This window comes from Budorcas taxicolor, chromosome 5 (assembly GCF_023091745.1).
Source record: "Budorcas taxicolor isolate Tak-1 chromosome 5, Takin1.1, whole genome shotgun sequence".
In the NCBI taxonomy this organism is placed as follows: Eukaryota; Metazoa; Chordata; class Mammalia; order Artiodactyla; family Bovidae; genus Budorcas; species Budorcas taxicolor.
Genome location: NC_068914.1, coordinates 155,893,267 through 155,905,749, shown reverse-complemented (window position 1 = coordinate 155,905,749; position 12,483 = coordinate 155,893,267). Strand labels below are relative to the sequence as shown.

The following is a 12,483-nucleotide window of genomic DNA, read 5'->3' as shown; positions in this document are numbered from 1 at the left end:
CGCATCTAGGTCTGTAAGGGGCGGTCCGCCTTGCCCAAGAGCTCCCAGGCCAGTCTGTATCATCACGGGGGGGCAGCCTCGTAGCCCCCTCCCTCTGCTGTGGGCCTGCCTGCCTGCCTCGCACAGCTGGGTGGCTGGTACCCAGGAGGGGCAGCCACTCCGGGAGTTCGGGGAGGGTGGGAGGGCTCTGCTCTAGGCAGGTGAGTTGGGCCCTGGTTCACCTGCCTAGCCCCACGTCCCGCCTTACCTAACCTGGGCTCTACCAGCCCTTTCATTATTCCGTTTACGGACCCGGCTGAGTGGAACACAGTCCGGATGTGGCCACAGTCCCTGCTGGCGGCCGAAGCAGGAGCCCCTGGGCCTGCATGGGAAGTGGCCCACAGTGGAGGGCACCACCCCTGGGGTGGTCCTCTCGTTGCCGCAGTGGTATGTCAGCAGCCTACCCCTCTCCTTACTGCCCTAGAGTGAGCCCCAGTGAAGAGCTCCCTCTGAGGTTGCTTAGGGGGTGCTGTGTCTTTACTGGCCACGGACCACTCAGGCAACATCCTTCTTGGCTGGGTGGCAGAGCGATGCCCAGGCCTCGCCCTCCCCCCGCCCCATCCCGGGTGTCAGGCAGGAGGCCAGTGGGGGTCTGGCCATTTTGAGCTCCTGGGCGGCACACACAGCCTCTGGGGAGCTCCAGTCTGGTGCAGGATACCCAGTGTGGGGATGGTGGGCAGTGAGGTCAGAGAAGACGTCTCGAGTTACGGGTTCAAGAGCTGAGTCTTGACCTCCAAGCAGGACCTCTCACAGGTGATTCGTGAGAGATGGAGATAGTGCAGCCCGGAGCCCTCCAGGAGCCTGCCGGGGTTCTCTGGCCTGGGCGTCCCTCCCTCCAGGCCACCTGGAGCTGGCCCTTCCTCCCAGGCTGATGCGGGTCGAGCTACAGCTCAGGCAGGAGCACAGATGTCATCTAATTCACCTCGTAGTGGCTGACAAGTGCCCGGCTTCTCGCCTACACACTGAAGGATGCCCACCCCTGCCCCATCCTTCAGAGCAACTCCAGATGCAGGAAAGGGCCAGGGCCTTCTCCTCTGCCTACTGAGCGCAGACTTTGGAATCTCCTCCCCAGACTCAAATGCCCACGTTTGAGAACGACAGCCAATCCTAGGATTACACCAGGTTCCAGGTCCCTGAACACCCTGAATTGGGGTCTGCGAGATCACGGATGCCTCTGCTGGGGCAGCCTGTGACCCCCCACCAGCTGCAAACCATGGATTCCATCCTGGAAGCCCCAGGCAGTGTGGTCAGGGGCGCCCGGAGCAGCACTGTTCCGACAGCAGGAACCTAGAAATGGCTCACAGGCACGTCAGGAAAGTGGGCCAGGAGCAAAGGCCATGTCTCACAACAGTGAGAGCATGGTGTGGGCTCGAAGCACACCGTGACCCCCACAAATGAATCAACAGCGGCCTCGAATGAAGGCAATCTCAGCCCGGCACCCTGGGTTCTAAGTGAAGTGAAGTGTAGTCGCTCAGTCGTGTCCGACTCTTTGCGACCCCGCAGACTGTAGCCTACCCGGCTTCTCTGTCCATGGGGTTTTCCAGGCAATAGTACCGGAGTGGATTGCCATTTCCTTCTCCAGGGGATCTTGCCAACCCAGGGCTCGAACTTGGGTCTCCTGCATTGTAGACGGACGCTTTACCGTCTGAGCCACCAGGGCAAAGCCAGCATAAATGTGTGTGTGACAAACCCAGCTTTCAGGACGGGAGTTAGCCTGGGGAGGGTGGGGGTCAGGACGGGGTGGAGGCACAGGATGCCTTCATGCACCAATCTTCAAAGTGGTCCAACTCCATCTGCCTAACAGCCATAGCCTTTTTTAAGGGTAAAATTAAACACTGGAGAGCATTTTTGACACACAAAAAGCACAAACCATAAGGAAATTTGCCTTCATCAAAATTAAAAGTGAGGGGACTTCTCTGGTGGTACAGTGGGTAAGAAGAATCTGCCTGGCAATGCAGGGGACGTGGGTTTGATCCTTGGTCAGGGAACTAAGCACATGCCACAGAGCAACTAAGTCCACAGGCTGCAACTACTGAGGCTGCACCCTAGGGCCCATGCGCCGCAATTAACACCGGACACAGCCAAATAAATTTCAAAAAATAAAGTGAAAAGTGACCAGAAATACCGTACAAGTTAACAGACAAGGTGAGAGAGTAGAAAAAGACACTGCAACACAGATAACAAGGAAGGATTCGTGCTGAGAATATGTATCCAATTTGAAGGAAATGCGAAGTAAAACTATAAGTAATACCATTATAGACCAGGCTGGCGAATATGATTGAGAGGTGACACCAGGAAAGAAATGAATCTGGCACGTTTTACACATTGCTGGAAGGATGTCAAGCTAAAGAAGGCCACTTCAGAGTAATCTGGCAGATACTGAGAAAGCTGAAAACACACATAGCCTGTGAGCCCAAGTTCCACATCTAAGGGTCTACTTGAGAGAAGCTTGCACACGGGCACAAGGAGACAAGCAGCTTGGTGAGGAGTGCCAGAAAATTAAATAACCAAATGAGACTCCCCTGGTGGTGCAGCAGCTGAGCCTCCAAGCTCTCAATGCAGGAGGCCTAGGTTCAATTCCCAGTCGGGGAACTTGATTCCCAGATGCCACAACTACAGATTCTGCATGCCACAGCAAAGATCTCACATGTCACAACTAAGGCCCCAGCACAGCCAAAGTAAATGAACCAGACAGCCATCAGTAGAATAGTTGAACTATGGCATCACAGACACGCAGTGAGATATATGTAGCACTCAAAATGAATAAACCAGACACAGAAGCTACATGTATCTACTAAATCTTCAAAAACATGACTGAGTGAAAGAAACATGTTTGCAAAATAATATGGCATTGTTTGATATATTTAAGAACTATACTACTACATGAAAGCCGTTGCCTTTGGGTAGAAAGGAGAGACAAGGAGATGCTACACCTTCTTACCTCCATCCGGGGTGGATCACGCTCCTGCCGCTGTCCCATGCGGCTTGTGGACTATTTACAGAAGGGAATGCTGGATAAAAATGAAAATGAACAAAATTTAAAAATATGCCTCACAGGCGAATCTCACAAACAATACTGATTAAAAAAAAAAAAGCCCAGACGTAAAAGAATACACCCTGTGGGATACTGTGGCTAGAATTTGCTGTGAGATAAAGCACATGTGGAAGTCTGTGTGTGGTGTGACACTGTTTCTTGCTTTTAAAAAAGTTAAAACAATGAAAGCTGCATTTCCACCAGAAACAGATCTAAAGTATAGGGTGTGGAAAAATCACAGGATACATAATTGCTACGGTCTAGATAAACTTTTTTTTAAGTGCACATGTCCCCAGGAAGATAAGTATTTAAGTATTCTGTGGAACACTGTAATAAAAAATGGAGGCAACCATAACATCTAATGGGTAAGTCGATACATTTATACAATGAAATACTATCCAATACTAACTAATCAACTTAGTTCCATGATGTTGAGTGAAAAAAGAACAAGTTTGCAGAATATTTTGTGTAAAATGGTGAACAATGTATGTAAATGTAAGCACAAACAAGGCAGAGTTAACTGTTCTTGAGCCCCTACAGTGTGACCCCACAGCAGCCCTGACCAGTTACTGTGTGTTAGCACGTTAACAGAGGCGCAGCCCTGCCCAAGAACCCACAGCAGGAGGAAGTCTAGGTCTGGGACCCACAGGCTGCCCAGCCCCTCGAGGCCCCCCCTTGCTGGGCTGGTCCAGGGACTTGCGTCTCAGGCCTGGGCCAGGATTCAGAGCAGGAAGCCCTGTAACTCCAGCCACTGCTCCCGCCATGCCCGTCTCTCCCTCACCTCACAAAGCCTCCCATTCAGCTCTGCCCCTGCTGCCAGGTCTGTGGGCCGGGAGGGGGGGCTCCCCCGGCGTCCAGGCGGGGGACCGTCGCCAGCCTTTCCCTGTGCTGCGCCTCCAGGCCGACTGGCCAGGCAATTGGAATGGCGGGGTGAGTCTTGGGGCCCCAGGGTTGCTGGGGGGCGGGGGGCGGTCAGAGAAGCTGCATGGCTGCAGGCAAGCCCCTGTCCCTCTCTGGGCCTCTCAGGGATGGGGGAGAGGGGCTCTGGGATCTTCCCGGACAGAGATTCTCCAAGGGTCTCAAAAGAGGGTTTTGAGGAAGATGGCGGGTGCAGCTGCTCCCAGGAGCTCCGCTGGGCTAGTCCTCCAGGAGCCCGGCTGAGAGCCTGGCAGCCCTCCAAGGCCTGGACGCTTAACCTTGCAGGGATCTGTCCCCATGCAGCCCCCACCCCACTCCAGCCAGCCCTGAGCCTCAACCTCACTACAGATTCTAGAGGATGCTACCAGCCCCAAGGCCAGGCTCGACCCTGGGACTCCAAGGAGACTGCAAAATAGATGGTGACAAGCCAGTGAGCAGAAATGGGGACAGCTCAGGGTAGAAGCCAGCCCAGGGGTCAGGAAGGGGTGCTCAGAGAGAGCTAAGGACAGACATGGGAACAGCTGGTGAGGTTCGCGTGGCAGGCAGACAAGAGGGAGCTGCTCTGCATACTTACGGTAGGGGAGCTAAGGGGGACGCTGAAGGCTCTGAGCAGGTGGGTACCTGTCAGGGAATCAGGACTCAGGACCTCCCAGCAAAGGCAGTGAGGAGATGCTGGAGGGTTTTCAGCTGGGGTGTCAGGGCCCACCTGTATTTCGGAAAGTTCCCTCTGGGTGTTGGCGGTGCGCGGAGGGCTGGTGGAGCAAGGAGTGCCACCGTGGCATGGTGGGCCCCGTGGAGAGGCAGGTAGCAGTTGGGAGATGAAGGGGTCTTGCTGGGCAATGGACAGATGGTGGGAGGACAGATGGATAAGTGGACAGACCTGGCCTAAAGCACAGCTCCAAGGCCATACCCTCAGTTTCCCCCAGGCCAGGCCAGCTGGGAGGCGCTAAGATGGAGAGATGAGAGCAGAGGAATAAGCAGGAGAGAAGTCAGAGCTCCCACCAGTCTGCCTGTCAGAGTGGCGCTGGCCAGCCACCAAGGCTCCTCAAGGCTCTCGGATCCCATGACACCTGGTCCCCCAAAGTCTAGCCTCACTCGGGCCAGGCCTGGGTCCACCCCTCCAGCTGCCGGGTCATCTCCTCAAGGTGGGTGTCGTGCTCCCTGGCACCAGGGTGCCGATGCCACATCGGTCTGAGGAACAGCTGACTCTCCATCGCCAACCTCACCCCAGGAGGACAGGCCTCCCCTGGACCCAGGAGCCTCTGCACTGCCTGTTCACTCCTCTGAACTGACTGGGCAAGGCCTCACCAAGGCACTGGGCAGATAGTCAGAGACTCGCCAGGTCATCCCTCTGATCCCGTCTCCTCTGGTGTAAAACAGGGAATCCCAGCTCTGTGGAGGAGTTGGAGGCTCAGGATAACGAAAGCTTCCCCAGCGCCAAAGGAAGAAGACGTCCGATGGGCTCTGGGACAAGAAGCAGGGCTCAGGGAAGTGGACAGTGTGGGTCTCTTGTTCTGCGAACAATTGGCCCTTCTCTCTGGCAGGCCCCAGAGCGTCTCCCTGGTGCTGTTGATTCCACTGCTGCTGCCGCTGGGGCCAAACCGGTGCGCGGTGGCCCAGCGCTGTCCGCAGGCCTGCGTCTGCGACAATCCCAGGAGGCATGTCGCCTGCCGGCACCAGAACCTCACCGAGGTGCCAACCGCCATCCCTGAGGTCAGCAGGGCAAGGTGGGGTGGAAGAGGACAGCGGGAGGAGCCTGGGCTGGCACCGGAGGATCTGCCACTACCTGGCTGGGGAAGGCCCCAGCAAGTCACTTTTCCTCCCTGAGCCTCCGTCTTCACATCTGTAAGATGGGAATGATAACAGCCAACAACGGAGATGATCTATTTAAAATCCTAAGTGATTGGAACAAGTTATGTGACGTATAATACTGAGTTAATTACAGGCCCTGGGGCAGCGAACTGGGGACCTACTGGGATAAGGTATGGTCTCTGCCCTGCGGAGTCAAGAGCTGGAGAATCAAAGTAGAGGGGGCAGTGACGATTCAATGAGGAAAGTGCCAGAGTGGGGGATACCCGGGTGGCCGTGAAGGAAGGCTTCCTGGAGGAGGCGTCAGGAAGCAGGATGGAGAGAATGAGGGGGAGGAGACTGTTCTCGGTGAGGGAAGAGCAGCTGCCAGCATTAGCAAGGGGCACAGGCTGTGGTCCGGGTGCCCCTCAGCTTCCCCTCCCTCTCCCTGCTCAGCTGACCCAGCGTCTGGACCTGCAGGGCAACGTGCTGCAGGAGATCCCCCCGGCTGCCTTCCGGGACCTGCCTCACCTGACGCACCTGGACCTGCGGCACTGCCAGGTGGGGCTGGTGGCCGAGGGCGCCTTCCGAGGCCTGGGCCGCCTGCTCCTCCTCAACCTGGCCTCCAACCGCCTGCGCGCGCTGCCCCAGGAGGCGCTGGACGGGCTAGGCTCGCTGCAGCGGCTGGAGCTGGCGGGGAACCTGCTGGAGGAGCTACGGCCAGGAACGTTTGGGGCGCTGGGTGCGGTGACCACGCTGAACCTGGCCCACAACGCCCTGGTCTACCTGCCCGCCATGGCCTTCCAGGGGCTGGTGCGCGCCCGCTGGCTGCAGCTGTCGCACAACGCGCTCAGCGTGCTGGCCCCCGAGGCTCTGGCGGGCCTGCCTGCCCTGCGCCGGCTCAGCCTGCACCACAACGAGCTGCAGGCCCTGCCCGGGGCGGCCTTGTCCCAGGCCCGCGGCCTGGCCTGCCTCGAGCTGGGCCACAACCCCTTCACCTACATGGGCGAGGAGGATGAGCTGGCGCTCCCCGGCCTGCGGGAGCTGAGGCTGGACCACGGGGCCCTACAGGCCCTGGATGCCCGGGCCTTTGCCCGCTGCCCCCGCTTGCATACCCTGGATCTCCGCGGGAACCAGCTGGACGCCCTGCCGCCGCTGCAGGGCCCGGGGCAGCTGCGCCGGCTGCGGCTGCAGGGAAATCCGCTCTGGTGCGGCTGCCGGGCCCGGCCGCTGCTGGAGTGGCTGGCGCGGGCGCGCGTGCGCTCGGACGGCGCGTGCTGGGGGCCGCGGCGCCTGCGCGGGGAGGCCCTGGACGCCCTGCGGCCCTCGGACCTGCGCTGCCCCCGGCCCGGGGCGGAGGAGGAGGAGGAGGCCGAAGAGCTGAAGGCCGCGCCGCCCCGCGCCCCTGACGGCGCCCCTGGGGAGGAGGCCGGGGCGGCCGGGCCCTGCCCGCGCACCTGCGTGTGCGTCCCGGAGTCGCGGCACAGCAGCTGTGAGGGCCGGGGCCTGCAGGCAGTGCCCCGCGGCTTCCCCAACGACACCCAGCTCCTGGACCTCAGGCGGAACCGCTTCCCCGTGGTGCCCCAGGCGGCCTTCCCGGGCCTGGGCCGCCTCGTGTCGCTGCACCTGCAGCACTGCGGCCTCACGGAGCTGGAGGCGGGCGCCCTGGCGGGGCTGGACAGCCTCGTCTACCTCTACCTGTCGGACAACCGGCTCTCCGGCCTCAGCGCTGCCGCTCTCGAGGGCGCCCCCCGCCTGGGCTACCTGTACCTGGAGCGGAACCGCTTTGTGCGGGTGCCAGGGGCCGCCCTGCTCGCTCTGCCCAGCCTCTTCTCCCTGCACCTGCAGGACAACGCCCTGGACCACCTGGCGCCCGGTGACCTGGCAGGTGGGCGGGCCCTGCGCTGGCTCTACCTGAGTGGAAACCGCCTCGCCCGAGTGTCCCCTGGGGCGCTGGGCCCCGCTCGGGAGCTGGAGCAGTTGCACCTGGACAGGAACCGGCTGGGCGAGGTGCCCACTGAGGCCCTGGAGGGGCTGCCGGCCCTCCTGGAGCTGCAGCTCTCTGGGAACCCGCTCCGGGCCCTACGAGATGGCGCCTTCCGGCCCGTGGGCCGTTCACTGCAGCACCTCTTCCTGAACAGCAGTGGCCTGGAGCAGGTGGGCGCAGGGGAGGAGGGGCAAGGGGAGGCAGGCTGGGCATGGGGGCCCTGAGATGAGCCGGGCACTGCGCCTGCCCCTAAGAGCTCAGGTGTGGGCCACAGATCAGGCTGAATGCTGTGCCACAGGGAGCAGGGAGGACGCTGCTGAGGCCTGGAGGCGGGAGCTCCCCAGGGTCTGTGGGTTACCTCTGTTACACATGTTGTGGGCAGGGCTTTCGTTATAATTATATGGGGTGTATATATATATATATATAATTATAATTATATTATAAATATTTATAAGTCATATTTATATTTATAATCAAATATTTATAAATAAATTATATTATATGGGGGATAGGGCCTAGCAGAAAGAACCATGAACTGGGGGGTCTGGGTGACTTGCAGAGGGCAAGTGCTTGAGGCCTTAGGCCTAGTGTGGCCCGTCGAGCCTGTCATGGCTCAGGTCAGGTCCCAACAGGACCAGCCTGAGTCTTCCACCAGCACTGCCCTTCCTGCCCCCACCTTGGGCTCGCCACTCCCCAGGCAGGCAGGAGCTCACACCAGGACCTGGCGCCTTCCTGCAGATTTCTCCTGGGGCCTTCTCGGGCCTGGGGCCCCAGCTCCGGAGCCTACACCTGCAGAAGAACCAGCTGCAGACGCTGCCCGCCCTGCCCGGTCTCAGTGAGCTGGAGCTCGTTGACCTCAGCGGCAACCCGTTCCACTGTGACTGCCAGCTGCTTCCGCTTCACAAGTGAGCACCCCCGCCTGAACCCCCCCAGCTAGGGGCCCGGCCAGCTGCTCTCAAGCCCCCACCGTCTCCCTGGGGGCACCAAGTCGGTGCCATCTGAGCACCTTTTGCGGGGGAGGATCCTGCCAGGGCCAGCTACCCTCTGGGGAGCCACCCCACAGGGCTTGGGGTGGGTTTCCCAGAGCCTCTATTCCCTCATCCATAAAGTGGGGGTGAAATCTGCCTGGCTGAGTGGACCTAGTCAGTGTGGGAGCGCTGTACATCATTGCCCAGGAAAGCAGCAAGGGCCCTGGAGCCCAGTGACCGGGGCTCCAACCCGCCTCTGTGATTGTCTCCTTTTGAGGAACGTGGCCTCTCTGCTGTTTCGTTGTCTGTAAAGGGGATGATGGTGACTGTAAAATGGTGTTAAATTCAGTAGCTTGCCTAGATCAGTTTGGCTCACCAGTCCTCGGCCACTGTTTATTACTGGCCCCCTTTTACAGGAAGGGGATTGAGGTTTGACTTGCTCAGGATCACTTAACTGGTGCGTCCACTCTCACCCACTAGGCCCCACCGTCCCCAAATCCCTGAGGACCTCCTCGCTGTCCTCAGGAAAGTTCGGCACGGGGGCTTCCCCACCCCCACTTTTCTTCTCAGGTGGCTGGCTGGGCTGAACTTGCGCGTGGGGGCCACCTGTGCCACCCCTCCCAGTGCCCGTGGCCAGAGGGTGAAGGCCGCAGCTGCTGTCTTTGAAGCCTGCCCAGGCCAGGCTGCCAGGAAAGCCAAGCGGACACCGGCCCCCAGGCCTGGCGCCCGGGGAACCCCCATGAAGGGAAGATGGCAGAGAGGAAACAAGGTTGGCCGAGGGGTGGGGGCGGGAAGGCCTTGGTGGGTGGGTCAGGTTTTAAGGCCGTTATGGTAGTAGGAGTGCGACTTGTCTTGGTCCCAGTTTCATGAGGTTGTAGATCTGGGCAGGGACCAGATCTTCTTCGGGTGGCTTCTGAGAGTGATGTCCACCCTCTCCAGCTCTGGGCTAAGCTCAGAGGGGGCTTATGAGGAAATGACTGCACACCTTTTGTCCCCTGGGCAGTGGCCTGATTAAGCTGCAGCCTCCCGGGACCATGTGTGTCCAGAAGAATCCCACAGTGATGGTCACTGCTGGCTTGCTTCGAGTCAGCCTTTTCCCACCCAATCTCGGGGCCTCGCTTGTTGCTGGGGTGGGAAGAGCAAGGGTACAGGTGTGTTGTTGGCACCACGGATCAGACTCCATCACCCCCTTGACATTACATTTGACAAAACATATAGTTTTCTTTTTTGCTTTTTAAAGTAATTGGGATCATAATTCAGTTCAGTCATTTAGTCGTGTCTGACTCTGCCACCCCATGGACTGCAGCATGCCAGGCCTCCCTGTCCATCACCAACTCCTGGAGTTTACCCAAACTCATGTCCATTGAATCGGTGATGCCATCCAACCATCTCACCCTCTGTTGTCCCCTTCTCCTCCCGCCTTCAGTCATTCACAGCATCAGGGTCTTTTCAAATGAGTCAGTTCTTCGCATCAGGAGGCCGAAGTGTTGGAGTTTCAGCTTCAGCATCAGTCCTTCCAATGAATATTCAGGATTGATTTCCCTTAGAATGGACTGGTTGGATCTCCTTGGAGTCCAAGGGACTCTCAAGAGTCTTCTCCAAAGCCACAGTTCAAAAGCATCAATTCTTTGGCGCTCAGCTTTCTTTATAGTCCAACTCTCAAATCCATACACGACTACTGGAAAAACCAAAGCTTTGACTAGGTGAACCTCTGTCGGCAAAGTAATGTCGCTGCTTTTTAATATGCCGTCTGCTGCTGCTGCTAAGTCACTTCAGTCGTGGTTGGTCATAACTTTTCTTCCAGGGAGCAAGCGTCTTTTAATTTCATGGATGCAGTCACCATCTGCAGTGATTTTAGAGCCCTCCAAAATAAAGTCTGACACTGTTTCCATTGTTTCCCCATCTACTTGCCATGAAGTGATGGGACCAGATGCCATGATCTTAGTTTTCTGAATGTTGAGCTTTAAGCCAACTTTTTCACTCTTTCACTTTCATCAAAAGGCTCTTTAGTTCTTCTTTGCTTTCTGCCATAAGTGTGGTATCATCTGCATATCTGAGGTTATTGATATTTCTCCCCGCAAGCTTGATTCCAGCTTGTGCTTCATCCAGCCCAGCGTTTCTCATGATGGACTCTGCATATAAGTTAAATAAGCAGGGTGACAATATACAGCCTTGACATACTCCTTTCCCGATTTGGAACCAGTCTGTTGTTCCATGTCCAGTTCTAACTGTTGCTTCTTGACCTGCATACAGATTTCTCAGAAGGTAGGTAAGGTGGTCTGATATTCCCATCTCTTTCAGAATTTTCCAGTTTGTTGTGATCCACACAGAAAGGCTTTGGTATAGTCAATAAAGCAGAAATAGACGTTTTGCTGGAACTCTCTTGCTTTTTCTGTGATCCAGGGGATGTTGGCAATTTGATCTCTGGTTCCTCTGCCTTTTCTAAAACCAGCTTGAACATCTGGAAGTTCACTGTTCACATACTATTGAAGCCTGGCTTGGAGAATTTTGAGCATTACTTTACTAGCATGTGAGATGAGTGCAATTGTGCAATAGTTTAGGCATTCTTTGGCATTGCCTTTCTTTGGGATTGGAATGAAAACTGACCTTTTCCAGTCCTGTGGCCACTGTTGAGTTTTCCAAATTTGATGGCATATTGAGTGCAGCACTTTCACAGCATCATCTTTTAGGATTTGAAATAGCTCAACTGGAATTCCATCACCTCCACTAGCTTTGTTCATAGTGATGCTTCCTAAGGCCCACTTGACTTCACATTCCACAATGTCTGGCTCTAGGTGAGTGATCACACCAGGGGTTTATTTTATTTTGGCTGGGCTGGGTCTTGTTGGCTGCACGGGCTTTGCTTGAATCGCAGCAAGTGGGGGCTACTCATTGTGGTGCACAGGCTTCTCACTGTGGTGGCTCTCAGGCTTCAGCAGTTGGCCGCACGTGGGCTCAGTAGTTGTAGCTCCTGGGTTCTAGAACACAGGCTCAGTAGTTGTCCTGCATGTGGCATCTCCCCAGATCAGGGACCAAGCCAGCATCTCCTGCACTGGCAGGCGGATTCTTTACTAAGTCATCAGGGAAGCCCTAGGATTTGTTTCTACTTCTATTGAAAGTAGCTGTTCCTCCTAGGAATACAAAGGCCTTAAAGGACACGGACCCTGATCCCCAGCAGAATGTTCTGCGCTGGGGTGCTCTCCAGATTGAAGCCACTGAGTCTTGGTTGTGACCTGGCCGACGAGCTGGAGTTTAATCCCACTGTTTCCATTTCTTGTCAACTTAGGTCACCAAGTTACTGAACCTTAATGAGCCTTCTCTCTTACATGTAAAATAAAGTCAGCACATCCTCACAGGGTCAAAGATGAAGCAGTGTGAACACCTGTAAACTAGTGTCTGGCATGAGGCTGTCACAAACACGGAATCCCTTGCTTCCCCGTCCCTCGAGCAGCCGAGTCCGACACGGTGACAGTAAAGGAAGGTGCAGGGGGTTCCACCAGGGTTTGCCCCAGAGCGCCGCTCACCGCAGGCTGTTGTCAGGCAGTGGGCAAGGAGTGGAGGGACAAGGTTCATTGTGTGCCTTGAGCTAAAACGTCCTGGAGGTCAACACTGCCATCTGTGACTGGCTAACCTCTAGGTCCCAGGTATGTATGTACACTTGGTCATATACTCGCTGAGGGCAGCTTTGTGCTGGGCATGAGGGGCATGAAGACATGGGCTGGGCCTTTGGGGAGCCCAGGGTCCTGGGA

The 12,483-nt window shown here is 56.8% G+C and overlaps 1 protein-coding gene across 1 annotated transcript; it reads left to right on the top strand.

The window, feature by feature from the left end:
- Nucleotides 1-6,115: 6,115 nt before the first annotated feature.
- CHADL (chondroadherin like) lies at nucleotides 6,116-12,043 on the top strand. Its single transcript, XM_052641303.1, has 4 exons — nucleotides 6,116-7,936; nucleotides 8,505-8,671; nucleotides 9,305-9,503; nucleotides 11,870-12,043. Exons 1-4 carry the CDS (start codon nucleotides 6,116-6,118, stop codon nucleotides 11,900-11,902), a joined length of 2,220 nt encoding a protein of 739 aa, XP_052497263.1. The 3' UTR covers nucleotides 11,903-12,043.
- Nucleotides 12,044-12,483: the final 440 nt, after the last annotated feature.

Excerpts from the sequence above, each read along its gene's own strand:
- CHADL (XM_052641303.1), top strand. The coding sequence starts at position 6,116 with ATGGAGAGAATGAGGGGGAGGAGACTGTTCTCGGTGAGGGAAGAGCAG. Across the intron at positions 8,672-9,304 it reads CAGCTGCTTCCGCTTCACAA|GTGGCTGGCTGGGCTGAACT; the intron begins GTGAGCACCCCC and ends TTTTCTTCTCAG. Across the intron at positions 9,504-11,869 it reads GATGGCAGAGAGGAAACAAG|GAATACAAAGGCCTTAAAGG; the intron begins GTTGGCCGAGGG and ends TGTTCCTCCTAG.